The 27751-nt window shown below is 43.0% G+C and overlaps 1 protein-coding gene across 1 annotated transcript in view; it reads left to right on the forward strand.

Annotated features, from left to right (window-relative positions):
• LOC119182267 (pleckstrin homology domain-containing family M member 2) overlaps window positions 1-27751 on the forward strand; it is a 34655-nt gene that overhangs the window by 1688 nt on the left and 5216 nt on the right. Inside the window, exons 3-11 of the mRNA XM_037433333.2 lie at window positions 818-1052; window positions 2762-2824; window positions 8895-8993; window positions 9688-10535; window positions 11987-12056; window positions 22201-22359; window positions 24577-24662; window positions 25349-25487; window positions 26608-26786. Of these exons, the coding sequence (XP_037289230.2) occupies window positions 818-1052; window positions 2762-2824; window positions 8895-8993; window positions 9688-10535; window positions 11987-12056; window positions 22201-22359; window positions 24577-24662; window positions 25349-25487; window positions 26608-26786 (1878 nt within the window). The remainder of the gene's footprint in view (window positions 1-817; window positions 1053-2761; window positions 2825-8894; window positions 8994-9687; window positions 10536-11986; window positions 12057-22200; window positions 22360-24576; window positions 24663-25348; window positions 25488-26607; window positions 26787-27751) is intronic.

The raw sequence follows: 27751 nt of genomic DNA on the forward strand, positions 1-27751 counted from the left end.
ACACACACACACACACACACACACACACACACACACACACACACACACACACACACACACACACACACACACATCAATATAGAGAGGGCTTTCCAGTTTCACATATATGGTGGTTTCTGAAGCGGATTTGGCATCGGGATTTCACAGACATATCAACACCCATCTCCAGAACATTTAAAGTCCAAATACTGGTTCTGAAATACTTTTTTGTTCCTCGGTATGTTTCAACACATGGTGTCCACATTTGGTGCAGCTTTTGTTTTCTCTTAAAGTACAATATGGCACCGAGACAGTCATGACAGTCATATGGCCAACAGGCCGCATGATATACTATCCCGATCTGCACGGCTCCCGTGCAGTGTGTTTTCTGTGCACTGTTTAAAAACCGTGTGTCTGCCCATTTGCAAGCGAAAGCTTGAATGTCCACCAACCTTTGAAGGGTACTTAAAAAAAGGAAAATTATTCAAGCTTGATTACTATTATCTTTGTAATAAAAAAAGATTAGCAAGCTTGAAATGATGAAAAAATGAAGGGCAGAAAATAGTGCCTCCTTGATATGCTCTCAGTGGATCTTTCATGCAGTATGAATTGGTGCAATACGAGTTTAGATGTTGATTTTATTATATAACTATAGCAGGACCCTTGTCATAGTCTTGAGCTAGTTCTCTACTCTGTAATGCCAATTGGTGCTGGAGTGTATGTGAAATCAATCAAGTAATTGGTATGTTCTTAGGTTAGCTATGTGATTTGCAGTGCTGTCTTCTGTGTTGTGCACACTTTTCTCGCATCCAATCTTTGTCTTGTTTATTCTGTACAGTCTGCAAGAGCCTCAGTGGGGCTATTGGCCATGGGTGCGCAAGTTCACCCACCCTGCGGCTCAGCAGGACATTGCGTCTCTGTCGGCCGTGTCCACCGACCTTGGATACGGCCGTGCTTGGCTCTTGGCCAGCCTGAATGGAGGACTGCTGGAGAGCTACATGCTCTCGTTCCGCCAAAATTTGCGGCTGCTGCGCAAGGGCTACTCATTGAACTCCCTTCTCAGGGACCCTCAGGTGAGATGGTTGAAGCATGACGAACCTTCCTTGGCTTTGTGTGGACCTTATCACTGAGTGAATACAGAATTTCTTTTTGCACAAGTACCGAAAAAAAAATGTTTTATCGATCTTTACGGGAGCTTTTGTCCTAATTTTCCATCCGTGCCCTACCATAGTGTGGTGTGCCCTTCCATCCGTGCCCTACCACCTACTCCCAAAGTCTTCTAGACTGTACTTAGATTAAGGTGCTTGTTTAAGAACCCCAAGAGGTCGAAATTTCTGGAGCCCTCCACTATGGTGTCTCTCATAATCATATGGTGGTTTTGAGACATTAAACCCCAATGATTATTTTAGAAGCCTTTTATATAAGTCTTCCCGACTACCGGTAAAATGTACAGATTCGGACCATTTTGTATGGTTGTATGATTCACAAAAGAAATCTCCTGGGAAGCTTGTTAGAAGATATTTTTGTGGAATTTTCGGCAATTTTAGTCTGAAATTTGCAGTTGGTATGGCCACTGACAAATGCAAGCTCACTAGGCTAACGCTAACCAGTTGTCATTGCCATCACACAGCTGGGTTATCAATTTTGTCAAGAATATCATTTAGATGAGTGGCGCCAAGTTTGTTCCAATGTGCAAGCTTCATAAGTCTTTGTGTTGTGCACACTTGTGCGTGGCAGCGCAATGCGACAGCTTGTCTTTGGTTGATGTATAAGCCCATGTTACACAGAACTACCGCTGTTTCAGTGCTTTTATTATGCTTATGGGCTCTATCAATAGCACTTGTAATCTTGTGGTCATGGTTTTTAGTTGCACCAATGTGTTTATGACAAGGAATGTATTTACTGTAACCTCCTTGCTTTACTATCTGCCATGGCTCTTAGTAAACTGTGGGAGCAAGAACAATATCTGCCATTGTTTTTGAAGCACCTTGCTGCAAATTCTGCTGCTTTGTGTGAGTAAAGGCTAGCGTTTCGTGTTCTATGCAGTGTGTGGCTGTGTCATCTCTATCTCACATGAAGGCAGAGCTGATGGTTCTTTTGTTTCATCTAAAAGCACAAATTGGTTCCAGAGAAAATGGAAGCTTGAAGAAGTGGAAAATCATTAAAAAGGGAGGAGTCACTGAAGCCGACGTTTCGACAAGCGATCTTGTCTTTTTGTTTTTGGTAGCAACCGCCTAATGTAGTGCTTGTATGTGTGGGCTTCATATGCTGTACTCGAATCGAAACAGAAAAGGAGCCAGGGATGAATGTGAGAACAGCAGGGGACAGAGAGAAAAAAAAACAAGGGTGGAAATAAGCCAGTGTGTCAAATTAGATTGGTTAAAAAGACAGAAAGTGGGCAGCATGGCACAACGCCTCGTATTGGGGTTTTGTCCACGTCGAAAGGTAGAGGGAGGGGCATTTAGTTGAATTGTGAATCCCAAAGCATGCGCAAACTAAACTAAAAACGACAATTTTAGTTGTTCTAGCGAACCAAAGCATGTTTTCATTGCCTATATGATTTGTTGTCTACATATGTGCTTTATTTGCTCTCTTGACAGTTTTTACTGAAAAAGAAGACAAGTCCACTTATTGGAATCTTGGCTCTTGCAACAATTACAGTTCAACTGGAATAATAATGATAGCAACAGCAGCAATAGCAATAATGTTATTAGTGTGTACATTTTTATCATTTTCATTAGCCTTGCAAAGTTGTACAACATGTGCTGTTTTGTTTATGCAGTACTTGGACCTGCTTGCCACCTTGCTGTCAGGATTGGAACATATTTCTTTCAATCTGAACCCGGTAACACATTTCTGTTGCATTTTAGCGTTATAGTGAAACTGACACCCTTTGGGGCCACGAAATTCTTGCTTCTCGGCCTTCCTTTAGAGTTCATGGAAGCTGTGAGATGACAGGACTTCATTTGGACATGCGCCAGAACAGCTTGATAGGGCCAGCAGCAGAAATTTTAGGCAATGCACAAGCAGGATCTTTTGATACAGAGCTGAGTAAAACTTGTAGAATAAACTTTGGGTAGTCTGCATTTTTCAGCATTAATATAGAAAAGTTCCTGTGTACTAGTATCCGCAGTGTTGAAAAGGTACTCCTTTAATTACATGCTGCTCATTCTGAAGCTTCATTTAATAAACACATTAAATAACAAGGATAAATAAATATAGTCAGAGCCTTTAGAGCATTTGGTGGTGTGCATTATCAGAATTATATATAGGGTACCCGTCTTCTCGCCTGCTTAGCGTGCATTTCTAACTGAACCATCTGAAGTGGGCGTGCGTGTGGCAGGGTTGGTGCAACTTGCCTTGTTTGCTACTCCCCCCCCCGCGGCTGTGTTCCTGTTGTCTGTGGTAGTGGCAAGCTGAAAGAAGTGGGCACTTTGTGGACTAGTTGAAATGGGTATTGCTCATGGTGTGACTTCTAAATCAAGTAATTCTGCAATGGGGCATGTTTGTTTAAACCCAAGAATACACACATCTGCCGTATTGACAAATACAGAGACAGGGGCTCCGGAAACGGGAGGCCAGTGGAGGCCGTCGCCCCCACAGGTTAGAAACCAGGGGGAGCATGCCCCCGCTAACAGCTGCTATAATCATCTCCCCCCCCCCCTCCTTCTTTTCTCACCTTAGCAAAAACAGAGATATGTATTAACGCCCCTTCAGGTTTCATGGAAACGTAGTCCTGCAGTGGTATCTTCCTGATTAGTTTTCATTTTGCTTCGTCATATCTTCCTCATTCGCTTTTATTTCGCTTCTTCCGAAGAGCGCGGCGGTACTAGTGGCAGCTGGTGTAGTTTGAGCCCGGTTATGTTTAAATCGGTTTATGCAAGCAAGCTTTGAGCGATTCTGCGTTGAATTTCGTTTCACGCGCGTTTTGGATAAGGTGGCAACACACTGTCTTATGAATATCGCAGGAATTTCTTGAAATTGTAGTAGCTATATTAACCCACTACCACAATATGCAGATATATATATATATATATATATATATATATATATATATATATATATATATATATATCCCTGCCTAGAAACGTCGCCCCCACACTTCAGATATACTTCTGGAGCCCCCTGCACGGAGACAAAGATAACCAAAGGAGTCAGCAAGAAGATTTTGTGTTGGGGTGGAAGCTCGTGCTGCATTAGAAATAGGGTAAGGGGAGCGGGGGTGGCCAAGTGCCTCATTTGCAACTTTTAGACAACACCCATCAAGATAGCCCATTTTGTATGCCATGCCTGTAATGAGGTGTATTGTGTCAATGACACCATGCATATTATTAGAGTGTGCGAATGATTGTGGCGTACTGACGGAAGCCCGCCTGTTTTGAAGGATTGAAGCATAAGTCAACCATATTAGTTGCCATATTTTATGCCCACTGTAACAGGTATTATAAAGGTTGCATTTTTTGCTGCAGCTTTAGGTTTGCTTGCACAGTTAAAGAGAAGTAGTCATTAAAAATGGACGAATATTCGATCACTTCAAATATTCAAATTATTACTGCAGTATTCGAATTCACTTAAACATGAATTTATATTATTCATAATTTCGTAGTATTTGAAAAGGTGGAATTTATGTATAATTGAGCCCATACAACTCTTTGTAAAGGTTGTTTTACTGCAGTGTGACATACTGTGCCGTGAAGCGGCTTATCCAGGGGAAATCTGCACTGCAGCAAAGTTACACTTCAAAATGAAGAGCACATATTACCTTCACCTCTATTATTTTTAAAGGTTAACATTGCAGTGTGCATATATTAAAAATCTTGAATATTTTTAATAGTGTTTGTTATTAGATTCGATTTGCACGAAAATTTTACGATTTGGACTATTCAACTCCCAGGAGACAAATACAGTCAATGTCAAACTAGCAGTAGCCCGTGCAGATTTTTAATATGCTTCACCCCATCACATTTTTGTATCGCGGCAAAGCGGTCTTTTAAGCTTTGCTACAGTCGCAATTGTTTTGACAAAGAAACGCTGGGTTCAACATGACGATTATAGATGTGGCAGAGGTGGGGACTCTACGTTGTGTTGAATCTGAAATTCAAGCAGGAAGTTCGAAAAATCGGATGCCGAAAATTCTAGGCATCCAAAATTTCAGATGTTCTTATAAACTAGTGTCTACAAGGCTGAGGAGAGGATGAGGAAATAGCATTTTTGCTCTGAACATGTAAAGTGTTGTCGGTAACACTTTGGTTGCACCAAATCATGTACGTAAATACAATTCTGTCTCTGCATTGCCTCATCCTTTATAAGACAACTATGAAACACTTAGCGTAGCTTGAGCGCAAAAAAAAAACAAAAAAACACGGGAGCGTCTTCAGTGTTTAAACCTCTCGTTAACTAATGCGGCTGTCCTTGTGGCCTTCTATGCAGTGTGCGTGTGCTGTTCGAACCAGTCACTCTATGAAATACTACCCTGCCAGCGCTTCACTAACCTAGTCAAAAGAAACACTCTCATGTTGCGATCTCATAATATCCTTAGGAATCCTCTCAAACTTTTCTTTTTCTGCAATTTGATTTCGAAGCATTTGAAAAATCTCTTAGAAGTATTAGAGAAATATTAGAAAAATATTAAATTTGATTTGCACCCAAAATTTGCTATTTGCACTACTCTACTTTAAAAGCATCTTATATGGACTTATGTCTGCTAAGTATAGCAACTTTCAAAGCGTTACGAAGGATAGTAACAGTTGTAACTAGCACCGTATTCCTATACAAGTCCTGATATTATTCAGTGTAGCTTCCACTTCACTTCCGAGCCAAAGAAGTGACACTCTCACATGCCCAGTTCCAATTCTTAAAAATATTGTGCAGGTTAGTTGGGCCATGATAAAAATGCAAAAATTTTTTAATAATATGTGATGCATACTATTCAAACTATTCCATTTGAAATTGATATTCCTATACACTTTGAATTCGCCCCAAACTTTAAATGAACTACTCGCCCATCCCGAGTGTTCAAAAACCATTAGAAATAAAGTTTTTTGAAGATTCAGTTCTATGTTCTCTTAATGATGTTGACAAAACTGGAAAGAAACAAACAAAACGAAGCACATGTCCACATGTTTCTGTGTGCCGTAAGCGTAAACATAGTTACTCTTCAACGATAACTGAACCAAAGTCAAACAATGTATGTCATGGTGCATTGACAAATATAGTTGGGAAATTTAGTCACCTTGTGAATAAGTGAATAAATATTAATTTTTGGACATGCTTGAGTGTTTATTTTCTGACAGGCGACTAGAGGACACTTGTAAGGCTTTAAACACACTTGTAAGGCTGATGTAGGTACTGTACAACAGGAAATGGCACGCAGGTGAAATTCGTCGACTGATGTATAAAACGTTATAGTATTGGGCCATGGAGTCCAGCACTTGTTTTAGTTACCATTTTTATTGCGCTATACTTCTCGGCCAGTGATATGCATCGTTCTGCATCCTTTTGTTACTCTCAGCTTGCTCTCTTTTTGTGCTTAAACTCAGCACACCGGTGTTCTCTGTGCAATAGTGGTCTAAGGTGATCAGGCCTCTTTCCTAACAGTGTTGTCAGGTTAATCGTTCTAGCCCTTTCGCTATCGCATATGAACTGAGCTTGTCAACATATACCCCGCCGCGGTGGTCTAGTGGCTAAGGTACTCGGCTGCTGACCCGCAGGTCGCGGGTTCGAATCCCGGATGCGGCGGCTGCATTTCCGATGGAGGCGGAAATGTTGTAGGCTTATGTGCTCAGATTTGGGTGTACGTTAAAGAATCCCAGGTGGTCGAACTTTCCCGAGCCCTCCACTATGGCGTCTATCATAATCATATGGTGGTTTTGGGTTGTTAAACCCCACATATCAATCAATCAATCAATCAATCAATTGTCAACATAGCTTGTACTCCTCTAGCCGAAGATGAGCTGGGCTACGCTACGATGGAACAAGAATTTGGGGGCATCGCAGTTAAGCTAAACTGATTTACTTTTCTGTGTTATTTTTGGTTTGAACAGATAGTGCTGTAAAGAGATAAGAAACTTGCTAAAAGCATGCATTTAGTTGAGAAAGGACTTGGTATCTGTAAAGAAAATTAGAAAAAATGGCTTCCTTCTCTGGGCATGCCTGCCAGAACAGCTCCATGGAAAGAATGCCTTTGTTTGCTGAAGTTTCGTGAGCTGTAGAATTTCAGTTCTCCTGTGTGTCTAAAAGCAACTGCACATAGAAACATACTTTCTCTGAATAATGGGTTTTGAGTGACATTCGTGTCCCGACCTATCTCTTAGATGTAGGCAAACTCCCACCAGCAGGTTTAGCATTTCTTTTCATGAATTCGCTTCTCTGCTCCTCTTTATTTTCATCTGCACAATAAATAAAATATTTTTGTTGGTGTGAATCTTGTGAATAAAGTTTCTTTAAATAATTTTTAAATGTTTTAGGATGCATAGAAGCAAGCAGGGAACGTATTTTTGTATAATTTTTGGCCAAAAAACTTCATAGGGAAAGGGTAATTTTGATATATCATGGGCTCTAATGAAAAATGTAGTTCAATAATGTTCTTCTGCCTTTTCTGAAAGAGTAACTTACCGTAATTACTCGAATCTAACGCGCACCTTTTTTCCGGTTAAGCGAGTTCATAAATCGCATCCGCGTTAGAATCGAGTACGAAAAAAAATGAATATGGTCATTCTATTGCCATCGGCATTTCCAAAATGGCCGCCCCCTACATGCGTCGGCATGGCGCGTCGGCCATTTCTGCCTATGTGTTTCCCATGTGCGGCACTTCGTACGTGTGCTGAGGAGTTCGTCATCTTGTAGTGCATTAGCATCGACAGCATAAAAGGGACGACTCCAAAAACTCGAGTGCATCACGATGCTGCTTTTAAAAGAAAAGTCATCGCGTGTGCAGAAACGGACAGAAATCGGGCCGCATCACGGTCGTTCAGAGTTCACGAAACGTGCGTGCGGGACTGGCGGAAACAAAAGCAGAAGATAGTCGACAGCAAAGCTTCACGCAAAGGCTTCAGTCGACCACAGCAGGGTCGGTTTCCGCAAATTGAATTGCTGCTCGGTGAGTATGTGCTTGAGCAGCGAGTGGCACAGCGGCCCGTGGCGACAGAACTGCTCCAAGTGCGGGCTATGCAATTAGTCTTAGAAAAAGGTCTAATGCGGAGCCAGTTTAAAGCGAGCAGGATCTGGCTAACTAACTTTATGAAGAGGAAAGGCTTTTTCCTCCGAAGGCGAACGGGCATATGCGAAAAGGTTCCGGAGGAGTACGATGAAAAGCTTCACAGTTTTCAGAGGTTCGTCCTAAATTTGCGGCACAACAATTACCTGCTTGGGCAAATTGGGAATGCCGATCAGACGCCTCTTTACTTTGACATGCCTGGCACCACAACCGTTGAGAAGAAGGGGGCGAAGCAAGTTCGCGTGCTCACATCGGTCCACGGTAAAACTACATTGATGGCCATGCTCTGTTACACATCAGATGGGCACAAGCTTCCCCCGTACCTCATATTTAAATGGAAGATGCTCCCGAAAGGAGTCGTTCTTTTGAATAGTGTGATCGTGCGGGCCAACGAGAAAAATGGGTGCGCGTTGCAATCGATGTCTTACTTTTTTTTTTTCGTCGTGGAAACCGGGTGCGCGTTACAATCTAGGGCGTGGTAGAATTGAGTAAATACGGTAACTGCTCCCAGTATGCTCCAAAACTGCGTTTTACCTGCTCTTAGAAGTGCTCATATACCACACACAGTGCCAGTTTCACTCCAGGATTACTATTTTTTTGTTGCATCTTTTGTCTATATATATAACTAGATGAAATGGAACGCTTCAGCCATACTGCTTTTCATGTTTTTAAAGATGTTCACATGTTCTGTTTCCCTCAGAACAATGCACTTCTGGATGACACTAATGCCTGGCCAAAGATCATATCATTTTGCCAGTCTTTACTCCATGCGGACGACGATGTTGTGGTGCTACCTCAGGTGAGAGACCAGTCAAGCTTGTACTATTGATGTATGTACTATAGAGAATATGTTTTCCAGCTCTCCCCTGTTTCTTAAAAAGTTCACAAATTCAGGCTAGAGTCAAGATATTAGGAGTTTTACATACACATTGAAAAAAAAAAAATTTGGCCCCGTATCTGCATGTTTCACTGCAAATGTCTTGCGTGTGGAGAGAGTGAACAAAACGTTTATTTGATGTTCTGCACGAGAAAATTGGTGAATTGTATTCTGGAAGCGCTGCGTTAGAGAGTCTCGATCAGTGCAGCGAAGGCGAACGAGCACATCGAGGCACGTTAGACACGAGCGTCATCTGCAGTTATCTTTGAAAATGAAGGAAGGTCTGCGCGCCCACGGAGAAAGATGCGCGCCTGTCTCGGAGGCGAGAGTTTGTGGGGTGTTTACATTCAAACCAAGTTAATGCTGACATCACAAGGTGCTCCATTTTATGTAAAGCTGCATGGCACACACTTTCAAAATTGATTTTAGGTATGGTTTAATCTATATTAGTTATTGATATTTTGTGAGTGATATATGTTTGTCCACACAAATCTATCTCGCAAGTTATCTCACCTTCAAAATTTTGTGTCAGAAAAGGATACTTTTCAAGATGCTGCTAGATTAAAACTAGTACTTGTTTTAATTAACCATGTTCCTATTTTCTCCCTGTCTACAGGGAGTGTCTGTGATGACCATATCATCAACGGAAAGTTCGACCAGCTCTCGGGAGGATGACTCGGGAATCCACAGTGTTCGTGTGTCTTGTGCCACGCTGTCTTCTCTGGCATCACCTGCGGAAGAAGTGCATGTCCCCGAGACTTGTGGTTGTGCTGAGTGTGCCGCGTTTCTGGACCGACAGCGCATTCAAAGGATCATCAACTTAGATGTTGTCCCACCATCCTCTGGTGACTGTAATGAGGCTGGGGATGTAGAGCTTGAGGTGACGCGAGTTGTGATAATGAGGCGCAAAGGGGTTGGCCAGAGTGCTACTAAGCCAAAAAAATTGGTGTCAACGTGCGGGAGTGAAGTTGTGACGTCAATGGCTGGCAAGGCAAAAGATGTTGATAAGAAGGTGTGTGCTGTGAAGGGGCAAGCCCTGGCTCAAGCAGAAAAGCAGCACCTCTTGCAAGAAGGCCCATCAAGTGAGAAAGGCGTGACTGGATGTTTTGTGCCGTTAACTGAGTCAGCTGTTTCGATGATAGACTCTGGATGTTATGCATTTGTGGAAGGTGACAGAGGTGCCCCAGATGGCTGTGAAGAAAGTGCGGCTGATGAAGTCAAGCTGGAAAACAGAACAACAGATGTCAGTGAACAGAACGAGGAAGTGTTTTCTATTTACGATCACATTGACAAGTGTGCCTCTGGTACGACATCCAATGCAGGCGATGACAGTGGATCTTCTGCACACGAAAAGCCGTTAGAGCCTTCAACCTCTGCTGTACAAGAAAAGCCAGCAGAGCCTTCAAACTATGTTGAACCAGAGCTACTTGTGGAGACAAGCAAAAAAGAAGGATTTGATATCAAGTGAGCATGCAGAGCGTGCTTTAGAGTTTTGCTAAATTTGGTCTTTATGCTGCAACATTTTATTGCATGGCACAGCTATCTATAATTATACATGCTTGTAATCCTACTTATATTGCTTCTGTTCCTTTTCTGATATTCTTCTTCGCCCTGCTTGTGAGATCAGTGTGCTCAGACAGAAAATTAAACAGCACTGATATGTCTGTATAGCCAAGGTGCCATTTTAAAGGGGCTCTAAAGTGAACCAACGAATAAGTTTAGATTGATAAATTGTACTCTGAGAATCTAATGCAGTTAATCTCACTGTCATAAGTTTATTAATAGAAGAGAAAATTTGGGTTAGATCCGTTTTCAAACATTGTGCCAAAATATTCACGCATCACTTCACGTATATCAAAGCGTATGATAGTTTTGGTATTTCGGTGACATTCACTCGATAATGAGAAACTTGTTATGTTATGTCTATGGCCACCTCGGAGGACTCATTTTCATACTTACAGATGAGGAACTATGTAGAACCTAATAGTAACCATCAAAATTTATGACATCGCAGTGTTTGGCGTGGAAATTTCAAAATGGTGTCACCTCCTAAATATTATTGTTGTTCATTTTCTCAATAACCTAGCATCATCTTGCTGCAAGCATGGGAGTTTCATTATTGTGAAAGTGTAATTTACTAGTATGATAAAAGTCATTGTTCTCTTTAGTGTCCGTTAAAGAATTAAAAGAAAAGTTTACAAACATACTTGCCATTCTAAGGGCAGAGCTGTAAAATACTTACTTGTTATGTCTCTGAATGAGGCCTAATGAAATGTAACATATTTTTTCGTGTATAACCCGTGCAGAATATAAAAAAAAAAACTAGAAGCTAAAGCCGCGGTGTGGGCAGTGCATGAATTTCAGTGTGCAAATTGACTTTACAGCACTGCTTCATGGTAGCACAAGAAGAGCATCATCACAACAGTAAATGGGCATTTTTAAAAATTTATATTTTTCCCTAATTTGTAACTGGAGTCGTGGGTTACATGTAATTTGTAACTGGAGCCGCGGGTTACATGCAGGTATGGCTTATACATTGCATGTGATAAAATGCTGTATATAAATTCAACCATTTCACTTGAAGCACATGCAATATACATAATGTTTTAGGTAAAATGTGAACCTAAAATTTTTTAAATGTAGGCAAAGTTAAATTATGAAAGAGAATTCAGCCACTGGTGTAAAATTGGCTTCTACTCCAGTCTGCCTATGCTGTTGCACTAGACATTTTGTGCATGTGTACACCTGAAAAGCTGCAGTAACTGCGGCTGCTTTCGAAGCAACTGAGATGAAATGTGACTTCCTTGCTGCAGTCATGTGAGAGTATGTAATAAAAGAGAAACTCGTGGCAGGTCCCTATCTAGAACATATTTGGAATAATTGGTAAAACTTATACTTAACATTATTTCTTTCAGAGTGGAAAATAGTGCCCTTCTCTATTTGACTCTCAAGATATTTGAATCGGATGATGAGAAACTGTATAAGGTAAGGAACTTTCATGTCTTAAATTTTCAGAATGCTACTGCAGCCCTGGAAGCGCGTTGGCTCGGATTCTGGGTCCGGGCGGGTGCTTCCGTGTGCATCGCAATGCTGGTCACGACCCTCTGGAAAGTCTCCAGTGTCTGTTTTCGCAATAGTAACTGGTACTCTGAAAAAATGCTCTAAAATGACTTCCTTGAGAGATAGTGTGCTGTTCCAAAGCACTTCTATTTTCACTGAAGGCTGGCTGGCTGCTCCTGCTGGGTTTAACATGTAGTTTTGTTGACAATAGGAACAGCTTTCATGTGATTATTTTCTTCAAGGATATGTAAGTTGTGTCAAGAAATTTTTGCTTACATTGCTGCTTGTATGGTAACTCCTGTCGCATTATACAAATCTGTGACCGTTTTGCGGTGCAGGTTATGCGCACATTCATGCTTTCAAAGATTTGTTGCTGTTATCGTCAAATGTTATGCGGGCTTAGTTTGGCATATCAGGTGAATGAGACTTTGGCACTGCCTCCTGCTATTCCTAACAACTTTCAGACCAGGCGTGACCAAATTTTCATCCTTACTATTCAAGAACTGTGCAAGCCTCTCTGGTGCAAATTTTAATTTCATCAAATGTCTTAGAACCATTGTTCACTCTCAACGGTTGCTTCTGAGCTGTAGTAATCATTATTATCATCATAACCAGGCCTGGTTGTTCTTAATAATAATATCTCAGGTTCAATGTCCCAAAACCACCATATGATTGTGAGAGACGCCATAGTGGAGGGCCCTGAAAATTTTGACCAACTGGTGTTCTTTAGTGCTCGCTGACATCGCATAGCACACAGGCCTGTACCATTTCACCTCCATTGAAATGTGACCATTGTGCCCTGGATCATACCTGCGACCTTCGGGTCAGCAGCCGAGCACCTTAACCACTGCTCCACCGCAGTAAACACCCAGTCATTATTGAAGACACATTTATCTTTCTTAGACCTAGGGTATTTTGCATCTGTATCATGATGCCTTTGGCATCCGAGGTATCAGTATCTGTATTTCCTATGCATGTACAAAGTATTGTGTATTTTAAGTTACAAAATTACGCCTTTGGCACAAGTGACTGAAGATGTTTAGGGAATTTAGGCCTTTCAACTCGAATGCAGAAGTTCACTCAGCAGTGCTAACTTTTTTTTAATGAGCCAGCATAAATGGCTTAGCCAAATGCTGTTGAGCAATAGCAACAGTAATAATAAAAAATTTTAACAATTGGTTACTGTATTTGACTTGTTACGTGGTTTGTTAAAAATTCAGAAAAATCAAACCAGTCAGTGCTTGGTAGCACACCTTTTTGCTTTCTTCATGCTCTTAAAGATATGTGCTGTACACCTGTCATGATATGTATTGCTGTTCTTGCCGACAGTTTTATGTAAAATATACTATTGCATAGTGGGGACGCATATTATCTTTAACAGTGATAGATGCAGCTGCAAATTGAGTATTCGGATTGAACTTTGCTTCAGATTTTTCATTTACTGCTTAATACCTGCTTTCAGGCTCCGTAATACTATTTGAAATGCAAAACCAAACGCTTAAAATGAGAGTAAGGTTTTATTGAATATATTTGACTGACAGCTGCACCTTGGTTGCTACTGCCAACATCTGCTTAGCATCAGCATGCTGTTTCAGAATGATGCGATTAAAGAAAAACTATTTGCTCCACTTTACATCTTTCATGGCAGCTTTCACTCTAGTGTCTATGCTTTAGCTTTACAGCTGTCTTTTTTTAATTTACATTTTATACTGGTGGTACAGTTGTTACACACAGTTGATTAGGCTCGTGCAAATTTTAAATTGTAGGTTTGAAGCGAATTGAAAGCGTATAATGATTCGGTCGAATAATTTTGACTGGAACTAGAATAGTATATATTGCCACATGTTGTTAGGCACCTACTGAAGTCTTGCGCCACTTCCTGCTCCTATGAATTCTGCCAGACCAACTGACAAGCCAAACGCGCCAAGCTATAAACGCGCCATGCAACGCTGGCTGCACGTGTCACCACACCACGCGCTGGAAAAAGAAGGCTAGCGGTTTTTCGAAGGAGCGGCACGCGGCGAGACGCAAAAGAAGAGATTGATGAGGATTTCTCTAGCGAGCTCAGGTCAACCCTTGTATATTTAGTTGACGGCACAAGTTCGCCATAAATAAATGGCTGTTTTAGCTTCCGGCGTTGTATTTGTTCGTTACAAACTGGTGGAGGTGCGGGGTATGATTCCAAGCCCATCTCAGGTTAGAGAACATAGCCCAGAACCCCGAAGGTTGGAACCAGCGCAGTTGACTCCCGTACACCAACGCACGAGTCGGCGCCTACGAGGTGAGCAGCCCGAGTTTGGTTCCCTCTTCGATTCTTCGAGACCAGTGGAGGACGTAAGTTTCGGAGCCCCTGCAATGGCCGCCCAAGCGACTTCATTTCCATCTCAAATCGTCATGGACCCGCCTCGAATACCAGAGGTGTTCCACGGTGATATTTTCGAGGATTCCGAGGACTGGCACGACGGTGTCGAACGCGTTGCCAGACTGAACGGTTGGAACGAAGACAGGAAACTTCGCTACGTCTACGTGGCACTGCAAGATTCTGCGCGTATGTGGTTCAAAAACCACGAAGCGTCCTTATTGACATGGGACGACTTTCGAAGAGTTTCTTGCTACGTACCCAAACACGGAAAAAAAAAAGAAAAGAAAAGAAAAAGAAAAGGCAGAGGCCGCTCTTCAGACGCGAAATCAGCGGAACAACGAGAGCATCACCATGTACATTGAAGACATGTCCCGACTGTTCCGCCGAGCCGACCCGAACATGGCTGAGGAAAAGAAGTTGCGGCACTTGATGCGCGGAGTGAAGGAGGAGCTTTTTGCAGGCCTGGTGCGTAATCCACCCCGCTCTCTTGCTGAGTTCAGATCAGAGGCGACAATGATGGAAAAGAGCCTGCAGCAGTGCGCGCGCCAATACAACAGGGACGTAAGCGTCTCATCTGTTAGCGCGGCGTCGACAACCCTCACGAGTAACATTGACCTCTTGCGTGAAATGGTGAGGGCTGTCGTAAGGGAAGAACTTCAGAGAATAAAAATGACTCAAGGTCATCCAGCGATGTCCTCACTTGCCGACATTGTGCGTGAAGAAGTGCGGCAAGCGGTTCTTCATCCACAACCTCAGGTACTACAGCGCGCACAACTGGAGCCTCCGCCTCAGTTGTCGTACGCGCAAGTTGTACGACAGGACCTCGAACGCATGGACCGGACGGCTACGGCTGCTGTGATGCCTTCGACGTTTTCTCCGAGTACGTCGCTACCAATGCCGGAAGCAAGACCACGTAAGAGCAATGTATGGCGCACTGTAGACCAGCGGCCCCTCTGCTACCACTGCGGAGAAGCAGGTCACCTTTACCGGGCGTGCCAGTATCGTCGAGTGGGACTACGTGGTTTTCCAGTCAATGCACCGTGCCCGTGGAACGGTGAACGGCCCTACGAAATCGAAGAGTACTTGTCTTCACGCTATTCACCTCAAGACACGTAACAACGGGAGTCACGTTCGACAGCACCGATGCGCTATCGGTCACAGAGTCCTCGTCCGTCATCAAATCTCCGAAGACCACGCTCATCTAGCCCGCGGCGGGAAAACTAGAGCCAGCGACCTCTGGAGGTGAGGCCGCTGATATGCTGACAACTGAAGACCCTCATTGTTAGCCCGACAGGACGGCCGCAGTTACGCAACGACGGACAAGTGCAGTAGTAGCGATGTTACCTCCGAGATATTAGTCACGATCGACGACGTCGAGGCCATTGCGCTAATAGACACTGGTGCAGACTATTCCGTTGTCAGTCATGCTCTCGCAAAGAAGCTGAAGAAAGTGATGACTGAATGGACCGAACCTCAGATACGTACCGATGGAGGGCACTTAGTCCCGTGGGGTTATGCACCGCAAGGATAGGAATAAGAGGATTCGTGTATGTCGGCAGCTTTATAGTGCTTCCTGAATGCTCCCATGAACTGATTATAGGCATGGACTTCTTGCAAACAAACAATGCAGTCATCGACTTGCAAGAGTCCCAGGTTTCGTTTTCTACAGAGAATGCCGTCGCCATCTGTCATGCGGAGAAACCAATCGTTCTTCCTCTCCGCATTGTGGATGAAGACGTAACCGGGTCGCCACGTTCCAGTGTGACCGTTCTTGTGAGGAGTGAAGTTCTCCATGACTGTGACGGATTAGCGGACAGAAACATCGGACTGCTACTAGAAAAAGGACTATGCATGGCAAGAGGCCTGGTGAGCCTTCGTGATGGATGTGCATATTTCCTATTAACTAACTTTGGAAATGAGCTGCAGCATATTGCGAAAGGAACATCCGTAGCATCGCTGCATGAGTATGTGCAAGTCTCAGATGTTTGCACTCTTGATAAAGCTTCAGAGACAGTAGATAACGTACTACAATCAGTAGACATTGACAGAGAGCTCTCGTCATCCCAGAAACAACAGATTACTGACCTCATCAGAGAGTTCGCCGAGTGCTTCTCGACCTCGTCGAAAGTCGTACGTACTCCCGTCGCAAAACACCGCATCGTAGTAGAAGAACACGTGAGACCTGTGCATCAGCACCCATACCGAGTAGCGCCAAAAAAAAAGGAAGCCATCAAGAACCAAGTGCAGGAAATGCTCAACAATGACGTAATCCAGCCATACAACAGTCCGTGGGCATCGCCGGTACTGCTAGTCAAAAAGAAGGACAACACTCTGCGATTTTGCGTTGACTACAGAAAGCTGAACCAAGTCACAAAGCTTGATGTTTACCCACTTCTGCGGATCGATGATGCCTTGGATAAGTTACGCAATTCTCACTTCTTTTCATCATTGGACTTAAAAAGTGGATATTGGCAGATCGAGGTTGATGAACGAGATCACGAGAAGACGGCGTTTGTGACCCCAGACGGACTATATGAGTTCAAAGCTCTCCCTTTCGGTTTGTGCTCTGCTCCCGCTACCTTCCAGAAGATGATGGACACTGTGCTCTCCGGACTCAAGTGGCAATCGTGTCTCGTCTACCTCGACGATGTAGTGGTTTTTTCTTCTACCTTCGAGCAGCAAATCCACCGAGTGAGAACGGTACTGGATGCTATTCGCGTGGCTGCACTGACCATCAAACCGGAAAAGTGTCACTTTGGATTTCGTCAGCTTCGGTTCCTCGGGCACATAGTTAGTGCGGAAGGCGTCCGCCCGGACCCGGAAAAGATTGCAGCAGTTGAAAATTTTCCGAAACTGCAAGACAAAAAGGCTGTCAGACGATTCCTGGGACTATGTGCCTACTACAGACGCTTTGTTGAAAACTTTGCTAAGGTCGCTGAGCCTTTGACACGGCTAACGAAAGAAAGTGTAGCATACTCTTGGCGGGAAGAACAAGAGGCAGCTTTCTCCGAGTTGCGACGCCGTTTGCACTCTCCTCCAATACTTGCCCATTTTGATGAAGAGGCCGATACAGACATACATACCGACGCGAGTAACGTTGGTCTGGGTGCCATCCTCGTTCAGTGGCAGAATGGAGAAAAAAAGGTCATCGCTTACGCAAGCCGTACTCTATCGAATGCTGAGTCCAATTACTCAGCGACAAAGAAAGAGTGTCTCGCAGTTATATGGGCCATCAGCAAGTTTTGCCCATACCTCTACGGGAGACCGTTTCGAGCAATCAGTGATCACCATTCATTGTGTTGGCTGGCAAATATCAAGGACCCTTCCGGAAGACTTGCTAGATTGAGCCTGCGTCTGCAGGAACATGACATCACTGTGGTCTACAAGTCTGGTCTCAAGCACAATGACGCGGATTGCCTGTCTCGTGCACCTGTTGAGTCTCCATCATCTGACCAAGAACAAGACATCCCATTTCTCGGAGTTCTGAATGTGTTGGAGATGGCTCGTCTTCAGCGAATGGACCCGGAACAACGCTGCTCATGCAATACTTGGAGGGTCACCAAATTAAGGTACCACGAGTTTTCGTTCGTGGATTAACATCCTATGTCCTCCGGAACGACGTCCTATACAAGCGCAACTTCGGAAACAGCGGTGAGACGTTTCTGCTTCTTGCACCATCATCACTGCGAGCAGAAATCTTAGAAGCGTGTCATGACGACCCATCGGCTGGCCATATGGGTAGTAGTCGCACTTTGGCCAGAATTCGCCGGAAGTATTATTGGCCAAAATTAAGGGATTTGGCGCACCATTATGTCAAGTCATGCCGGGATTGCCAAAGACGCAAAATACCACCATCGAAACCAGCGGGTCTGTTGCAACCGATAGAGCCACCAAAAGGGCCATTTCAGCAAGTGGGAATGGATTTGCTTGGTCCATTTCCTCTCTCTTCATCGGGAAAGCGCTGGATTGTTGTAGCAACAGACTACATGACTCGCTATGCTGAGACATCACCTCTCGCAAAGGAACGGCAAACGAAGTAGCCCAGTTTTTCATCACTCAGATTGTACTACGACATGGCGCACCGCAGGTTGTCATTACAGACAAAGGAACAGCATTTACTGCCTGTTTGATGCAGTCTGTTATGAAGCTCACCCACACCGATCATAGAAGGACTACAGCATACCATCCGCAAACAAACGGATTAACCGAAAGACTCAACAGAACTCTCGCCGACATGATCTCGATGTATGTGGACGTTGAGCACCAGACATGGGACAGTATTTTGCCTTATTCTACATTTGCGTACAATACCGCAGTACAAGAAACGACACACTTCACGCCATTTCAACTTGTTTATGGTCAGGCGGTCACAACGACCTTAGACACGATGTTACCTGTCAACGATTCGAATGAGAGTGACCCGCACATCGGCGGCTTCATAGAAAGGGCAGAAGAGGCACGGCAATTGGCAAGACATCGTATCATTTTACAACAAAGCTCTGACGCAAGTCGCCATAACCTCAAGCGGAGAGACGTACAGTACAACCCCGGAGACAAAGTGTGGGTGTGGACGCCTGTAGGCGCACCTGGCCTATCGGAAAAACTGATGTGGCGCTATTTAGGCCCTTACAAAGTACTTCGCCGGTTAGGCACGCTAAACTACGAAGTAATTCCTCAAGGTCAAGTGTGCTCAACCCGACGCAGGGATCACCCAGAAGTCGTACATATAGTACGAATGAAACCGTACTACGAAAGGCACTAAATGAGACAACTGATACATGTGCTCAAGCATCACATCAATACTGCTGTACAAAACTGTTCGATAGTTGGTGTACGCATCGGGACGATGCGTTTCGGGAGGGGGACTAATGCCGCATGTTGTTAGGCACCTACTGAAGTCTTGCGGCGCTTCCTGCTCCTATGAATTCTGCCAGACCAACTGACAAGCCAAATGCGCCAATCTATAAACGCGCCATGCAACGCTGGCTGCACATGTCATCACACCACGCGCTGGAAAAAGAAGGCTGGCGGTTTTTCGAAGGAGCGGCACGCGGCAAGACGCAAAAGAAGAGGTTGACGAGGATTTCTCTAGCGAGCTCAGGTCAACCCTTGTGTATTTAGTTGATGGCACAAGTTTGCCATAAATAAATAGCTGTTTTAGCTTCCGGCGTTGTATTTGTTTGTTACAATATCACGTATTATAAAGAAAAAGGGCAAATTCATCATTACCCAGCCAGCCTGCAGAGTAATTAAAACATAAATGAAACAAGGCATGTGTAATGCCATTGTTATCGGTTCAAAAGAAGTGGAAACAACTGCATAGTAGCAGTATTTGACTTTCGGTGGAATGCTAGTTATAATCAATAAAATATGTTATGTTTTAAAATTTTCTTCACTTACAGTGTATCAGCCAGTATAACAAGCTTTTAAACTTAAAAATGATGAATTGATGTGAGGGTAACAGCATAAGTGTGTTGCCACGTCGCAGTGGTCTACTGGCTAAGGTTGCTGACCCGCAGGTTGCGGGATCGAATCCCGGCTGCGCAACTGCATTTTCGATGGAGCCGAAAATGCTGTAGGCCTGTGTGCTCAGATTTGGGTGCACGTTAAAGCACCTCAGGTGGTCGAAATTTCTGAAACCCTCCTCTACGAGGTCTCTCATAATCATATGGTGGTTTTGGGACGTTATACTCCAGATATCATCATCATGAGCATATGTTCATTTGCCCTTATAGTGGAGCTTTGCCGCAGCACAGATTTTCCCTGAATACATGTTCTTGCGCATAGCACTCCACTGCAGTAAAACCAGCTTTGCAAAGGAGCTACACCTGTTTTTTCATATTCAATACTTCGAAATTTTAATAATTTAAATGGAAATTGAAGGGAATTTGAATACTTTGACATTCGTTCGAATATTCAAAGCGCTCGACGAATATTCACACATGCCTAAGCACGGCTCATGTTTCACAGTAGACATGAGATGCAGTATAAAATGACCAATGTATGTGCCACCAGCATACCTCATACTAGATCCTTATATCATGATCATGACAACTGTATTATACTGAATTTCAGTGGTGGTTCAATGTATCTGTAATCCTAAGTAATTGTAGAACATAAATCTGGGATAGTTGGTCTTGTATAACAGACACATGGCAATACATATTTTACAATGGACAAGCAGAAAAATGACAACAAAGGAACAGCCCCCAGTGTATGTTGTTTCTGTTTGCATGCACCTGAGTTGGATAAAGCTCGGGTTTAGTCACATCTCATACTTTCACATTTCTGATACACTTCTGCCGTGCATGATAGAACATATCTTCCTTTGGTGTTTCCACATTTATGAAACTCTGCTGGACCGAGTGGCAAAGGGTGATGCCTGCTTACTTCCAATTTAAAAAGTGTTGAATGGTGATACATCTGTGGCGGTATTTGACTTATGATGGGTAGGCGAGTCATTGCAAAAATGTCAGTACAGGGACCTGTTATGTGTGTTTCTGTGTGTGTGTGACTGAAAATTGCATATGAAATCTTAAAAAGCTGACCATTTCCAGATTAGGCCGTGTAACTTAAAGGTGCAGTGACGTCGAATTTTAAACTCAAGATGTGGCATTCATTTGATTCCTTGGTATGGATGAGTATTTTTTAGCGAAGTATGGATCGCGTTCGTTAGGTGGAAGTTTTTCTATTTTGAGCTCAGAGGGTGTCCAAATGTTTAGCAGAATGTGTAACTCCATGCGACATCGACAGTATTTTGACGTTTTCAGCGAACTTTTAGGCCACGGCTCAGATGCTGAGTGGCTATGTGCGAGCAATGATACCGTAGATAATTTTAGTGTTGTGGTCGCGGTGTCTACTTATGGTACCATTTGGCAGCGACGCCTGGCTGTCTGGCAATGGCTTTATTTGTTTTGTTTTGCTTGGTTCATGCTCTACATTTGTGGGAATGCTACATTCTCACTCATCGCTAACAAGTAACACACATGCAGCGTTCGTAAGTGTAATTGTGACATGTCTTACCAGCCAGGGTGGCCCTAGACAGCATCTCATGCTGCTTCCAGATCCCTGCTCGGTCTGGGGTCAATCTCAGAATTACTGCTCTGGGTAGGATCGAACCGAAAATGATTCTCCATGTCATGAGTCGCATCAATTTCATATTGTTTTCATTGTTACTTGTGGATGCTGATGACAGTGGCGACGACGATGGAGATGACGAAGGCATCCCTACACATGCGCTCTTAGCAGATGAGATTCGAGCTGAAGTTTGCATCACCATTTTATTTGGCCACGTGATCAAATACTAATGTGGGACCCCAGGAGGTGACCGCTTGGCAGTGCTGAAAATTGGAGGGCTTTGCACCCATTTTCAATTGGGCTCGATACTGATCATACTAATAAAAATATTACATATAATAATTCGTTTCTATGTCACATCATCAGTACCAAATCATTACTTAGGAATCGGTAGCTACACGTTGGCACAAAAAATGCAAAATGCATTAGGTTGATATCACTGCTTCTTCAATCATGCTGTTTTGGTGCAGTTGTTCACTTAAAACGAATGCCATGCAGAGATAGACGAGGAAGATTGCGAGAGGAGGCGAACGGAGTGCATTGATGACATGGCTGACCTTGAGCGACAGTTTTAAAGGACTTATAGCACAATTTTTATTTTTTCTCTTGTTTTCTTTCTGACACATTCAGATGTTTCTGGCATGGAAGTGCTTTGATGGAAGAGGAATGCTGGAGCCTATTTATGTCCTAATGACAAATAAACTTCTGTACATACTACGGCCTGGGGAGGAGGCGGCCCAGTTTGTTGTCGACTTTTCGGTGTGCCTCAGTGAAATCAAAGTGGTCACCGTGAGTACTCAAATCTGCTCAGTTTAAAAGTTATATGTTCCATTGTTTGACAACATGCCTCACTTTTCTGAACGGTTTGAAGTTAAATACAAATACTTTCTATTAAAATAATGGTGTGACTAACACTAATGTGGAGACATCACATGACACTGCACTGTTTACAAATTTCTTTTGAATGTACATACGTTGCCTGCATTAGCTTTCAGAATAAAAAAAAAAAGGATTAAGCTTTTCACACACTAGTTTATATTGCTGTTCTAAAAAATTTGATGCTAATAACCTTGATTCCTTGAGGTGAGATGACGTGTTCACGACAACTACTGCACGTTAGAATTTTTAGCAACAGCCGCAGCAGTGTAAAACAATTCGAACATGAGACTTTGCTTGAATTCGAAGGCATTAATTATATGTTTGAGTATGTGTCAAATATATTTTGTTCAATATATATTTGTCACTACATCTAAGTGAATACCACAATGATCTGTGAGTTAAGCTTTGTTGCATGTGGAAATTTGATGCTCAGAAGCTTAATTCTTTTAGTTGAGATGAGTTGTTTAATGTTAAAAATGAGTTCAACCACATGTACCTGTTGTTCTTGAGTATTCCATAGTCCTGTGCTGTCCTTTTTGTTTTCTTGGCAAAACCCGGGGCTTTTGCCTCAAGTCATGTGGCAGGAGAACTGGAAAGTGGGCAATTTGTTAGTGATTCATACTGAACTTGCAACACTCGATGAAGATGAGAAGGGAAAACCACCAGTGCAGAGAAGAAGAACGGCTATTTCGGCTAGTTGGTTAGAATTCATGGTAATAAGGGCTGCAGCGCGAGCACGAAGGTGCTAGAAGAATCGTGAAATGAAAGGCGAGGCAAGGAATGCAAAGAGGACAATACGAGCACTGACTACCAACTGAATTTTATTTTTCGCAGCACACATGATAATATATACAACAGGCAACCTTTTAATAGCAAACGTGAGCAACGTGACATATTCTGGGGAAGGGTCTGATAAAAAGAAGGTACAATGATAAAATGGCTAACCCTTATCTAAAAGCGCGAACTCTTTGTCATGCAAGGCCACCAAAGGTTGGCTCATGCATCCGTCACCGTGTTTTCTAATATAATACGCCTCAGCTATTTCACGGGTTAATTTGTCCATGCGGCGTACCAGCACACTCACGCCTGCACTGTAAAAGCTGCGGTTCTGCACTGTAAAAGCTGCAGGTGCCAGCCTCGATTTCTGGGCGTGAGTGTGCTGGTACGTCACATGGACAAATTAACCTGTGAAACAGCTGAGGCGTATTATATTAGAAAACATGGTGACGGATGCGTGAGCCAACCATCAGTGGCCTTGCATGACAAAGAGTTCGCGATTTTAGATAAGGGTTAGCCATTTTATCATTGTACCTTCTTTTTATCAGACCCTTACCCAGAATATGTCACGTTGCTCACGTTTGCTGTTAAAAAGGTGCCTGTTGTATATATTATCATGTGTGCTGGGAAAAATAAAATTTAGTTGGTAGTCAGCGCTCGTGTTGTCCTCTTTGCTTTCCTTGCCTCGCCTTTCGTTTCACGTTTCTTCTAGCACCTTTGTGCTCGCGCTGCAGCCCTTATTACCACCAGTGCAGACTCTCATCTAGTTTATTCAGAAGCAAAATTTGGAGAGTCATAAGCAATGTGATCCTACAGAGCATATTGAGGGCTCTCATTGACATCTGCTAACTGTTGGAAGGAAGCCGTCGAGTACTCGCCACTAACATTGTAACTTTTCTTGCTGTCTGCAACTTTTTGTTACCACATATCAGGCTCAACACAAGACACATTGTCCTGAGTGCTTGTTCAGACATTTTTTTTATCAAGCAGTAAAATTTTTTGCTCAGCTTTTTAAGCAAGTATGCCATCGATGAATTTGTGTGAATGATAGAAGTCATGCACATCTGATGCTGTGTAAATCATTGTGTCGACACTTCGAAAAAAAGTGCCAAGCATTATTGCCAAGTCTCTTTTATGTTTTCAGGAACTTGTGTTCTATCTTTTTGACATCAATATTTGAAATAGTGGCAGTTGTTGTGATGTAAGATGCTGTAAAAGCAAAACAATTCCTGTATATTTTTTCTTAAGTATTAGCATTGTTGAGATTTTATGATCGTATTTTAGTATCCTTCCTTGTTAACTTATATTTACTGATGTAAGCATCGTTTTGTACATTGCCTACTTTTGCAGGTTTGGCTGAACTACCAGGGTTTCTCCCTGACTTGCAACTCAGGGAAAAAGACAGATGTGGCCACTGGCCATGCTGAGTTTACAAGGTATTGTGTGTAGAGTACTGTTCACTGTTACGTCATGTCTATGTTTTAAAATTTTTGCAACAGTAGAGCCACCACACGCTTCAGTGTGACAGAGACACAGTCCGAATGCCAATTGTGTGTGCTCAAGAATGAAAAGGAGGGCATGTTGATGAGAGAGGGCAAAGTGCGTGCATCACACATGACCACAATGGGGAGAACAGACAGCAGTTCCCTTTCTCTGTGGCTGCACTCTATGGTCTTTGCACCATCTCACAGGTAGTTAGTCATGCCCTCCCCCTTCTCTGGCAAAAAAGTGCATATTGTAAGCCTGCAACATAACTGTAACAACAGGCAACAGAAGGGAAAAAAGCGGAGCTTTTGCTTTACTAAAATATGAAAGGGATTACCAGATCTCTCATTAGGCTCCACAAATGTATGGTTGTATTGAAAAATTTACCAAGACGGTGCAGTTTTGGTTAGTAATTTTTTTTCATCCTTCATTACTAGCTCGTGATTTGAGCTGCTGTGGTAAGTTTATCTAAATGTCCATCTAACTCGGCTTCAAAGTTGAAACGTAATGCCATATCAATTGCACAGTTGTTAGCAGAATCTTTGTGTCGCATTTAATGCTAGATTTCAGCGTGATTATCCTCTGCCTTGAGCCTCTCTTGTACCTTTCCCATAGTTTCCTTTTCTATTTTTTGCAGGAACATTCTCTCAAGCTTGGATCTAGCCGTTCGGAGAACTCACAATGGTGTCAAGTGCCTTCCATCTATAGTGAGCCACTGCTCTGAACAGCTAGATGCTTTGAAGAAGCTTTTGGCCCATGAGTTGAAAGCCCAAGAGGTGAGAGGCAGGACCTTTTCTCCTATAATAACATCAAACAATGTATATGTATGTGTATATTAAGTAGTACTGGGGCTATAGTCTATAAATACTGGCACTGTTGCAAGTGCATGAAAAAATTCTTAGGCACCAGCACATTATTTTCTTGCACCGGGTGGAGGGGAAATGACATGCGAAGATTTAATGGTCAGCTGCCAACTTGTAATGATTGCCTCCTGTGTGATGCTATCTAGCAAAAGAAATGTACAGTAGACTCTCAGTAAACGGAAATCTGTGTATCTGCCTCCATGGATACAAGCAGTGCTGGCCAACACTCCCAGTGTTGCACAAACAGAAATACCCAATACTGTAAATGAGAGAATGGCTGCCTCACGACTGGTGGTGCATTGCACACACTGTACCAGCTGAATGATGCTCTGATGTTTGCACGACGCACATAAATACCCAGTGAAGAGGAGAAGCTGACCTCCGCTGTAGCGCAATTTGGTGGAGTGTTGGGCGCGTAGTGTGAAGGTTGCAGGCGCATTCCCTGGCCGGAGCAAGTTACTTTTTTGTCTCCCTCTATACTTTTTTCCCATCTATATCACAATTATACTACAATTACTATAATTACTATATCTGCATAAATATCATCCCCTATATCTTGCTTCCTTCGCTTCATTATCTGCTGGGTTACACTAAGGTTGTCTCCAGATTGTATTTGATGGGATATTTAAGTGAAATCCCAAATACATGCCTCTTCTTTCGTTTATTTCGTCATACAGACAATTTTTTTTCTAAAGGTTGCACAGTAAAGATGGGACATAAGGCAAGCATTATTGCACAGCTCATTGTGTTTTGAAGGTGCTTGACTGCATTGCACACTAACATCTTCAGACACACTAGGCTGCTAATTGCATTCCGCTTACGTTTTCAGTCAAGGTTTCCTGGAGGGTAGAATGCAAAATCGTGAGTGCGCTTTAGTTCACATGGACATTAAAGGGCCCCAAAATTATTGCCTAACGTTACCCTCTCTGTGGTACTGTTGCTTTGTGATGTTGGCAGTCGGTTTCTATCAGTGAGAACCACATGCTCAGCGTAATAATAAGCACAAAGTGATTAATTACTGCAATCGCTCCAGGATGGTGGGCTCATTGTAAAGGACTACCACTTGGTGCACTGGGAGAAGTGCATCCAGTCCTCACCAGGTGATTTTGCGTGTGGGCCCAGTGTGGGCGGTCCCCTCATGTGGAGATTCCTTGAAGGGAACACCAGGCGAGAGAGAAAGAAGCACTGGAAAGCTGGCTACTTCCTGTTGCGGTGGGTGGCTCATTTTTTTCATTCTAGCATAGAATGGCCACTTGTAAAATGCCAGAGCACAACCAACACTCTGGATGACCCTGGGCCCTTTTGGTATCTGAAATCGATGACAGCAATAAGAGGCACTGAAACGTTTACACAGTAAGACTCAGTATATCTTTCATATTGTACTTTGGAGTCAAAGTCTGTGTTCTTGAGCACTCTTGATTTGCCCATGCAAGTGTCATTCAACAAGAGTCACACTACTGAATGGCAGTTTGCTCTAAGACTGCTCATAAATTTCTCCAAAGGTGGTTACGAGGACAGGTTTGAGAACATACTTTAAGCAAAGACAACCCTACGGTACAGCCATTGGACTGGCACTGATGGCTTGATTAGAGAAGGCAACGCTCTGCATGTAACCATCCAGAGGTTAATTCATTTTATGTGGCAGTACTATGTTTTTTCAAAATGATGTTGGTTCATTGTGAAGGCGGTTTATTTACCCAGCAAGAACAGAGCGAGCGTCAATTCACAAATAAAGAAAGGCTTAAATGTTAAATTGTCATAGGAAAGTGGGTTAGTGCATTGTAGCAAAACTGCATGAAAAACTAGAAAAGAAATTACTTGCACATGCTGCAAAAAATGAGTGTATATAATGAACTACTGATACGGGGACTACCTTTTGTAACAATATAAAGTTCATTATAAACAGGTTTGACTGTTCATTGAAAAGCATAACTGGTCAAAGGAAAATGCAAAATTTGTTTGAGTTATCGAAATTCGATTTATCAATCATGTACTGTGTGAGCTGTGTTTGCATTAGACCGGTAAATAAATTTTTTTTACAAAAGATGACCCTTCTTGCTGGTAGCCTCGTGCGTTTAGTGTTATTTGCTCCTGCAGGACACGATTGTGCCTTAATATGTTGAATATTTATTTAATGCAGTGGTTGCACCATTAGTTATACATCAATGTGGCAGCAT

Source organism: Rhipicephalus microplus, chromosome 3, assembly GCF_043290135.1.
Source record: "Rhipicephalus microplus isolate Deutch F79 chromosome 3, USDA_Rmic, whole genome shotgun sequence".
Lineage (NCBI taxonomy): Eukaryota > Metazoa > Arthropoda > Arachnida > Ixodida > Ixodidae > Rhipicephalus > Rhipicephalus microplus.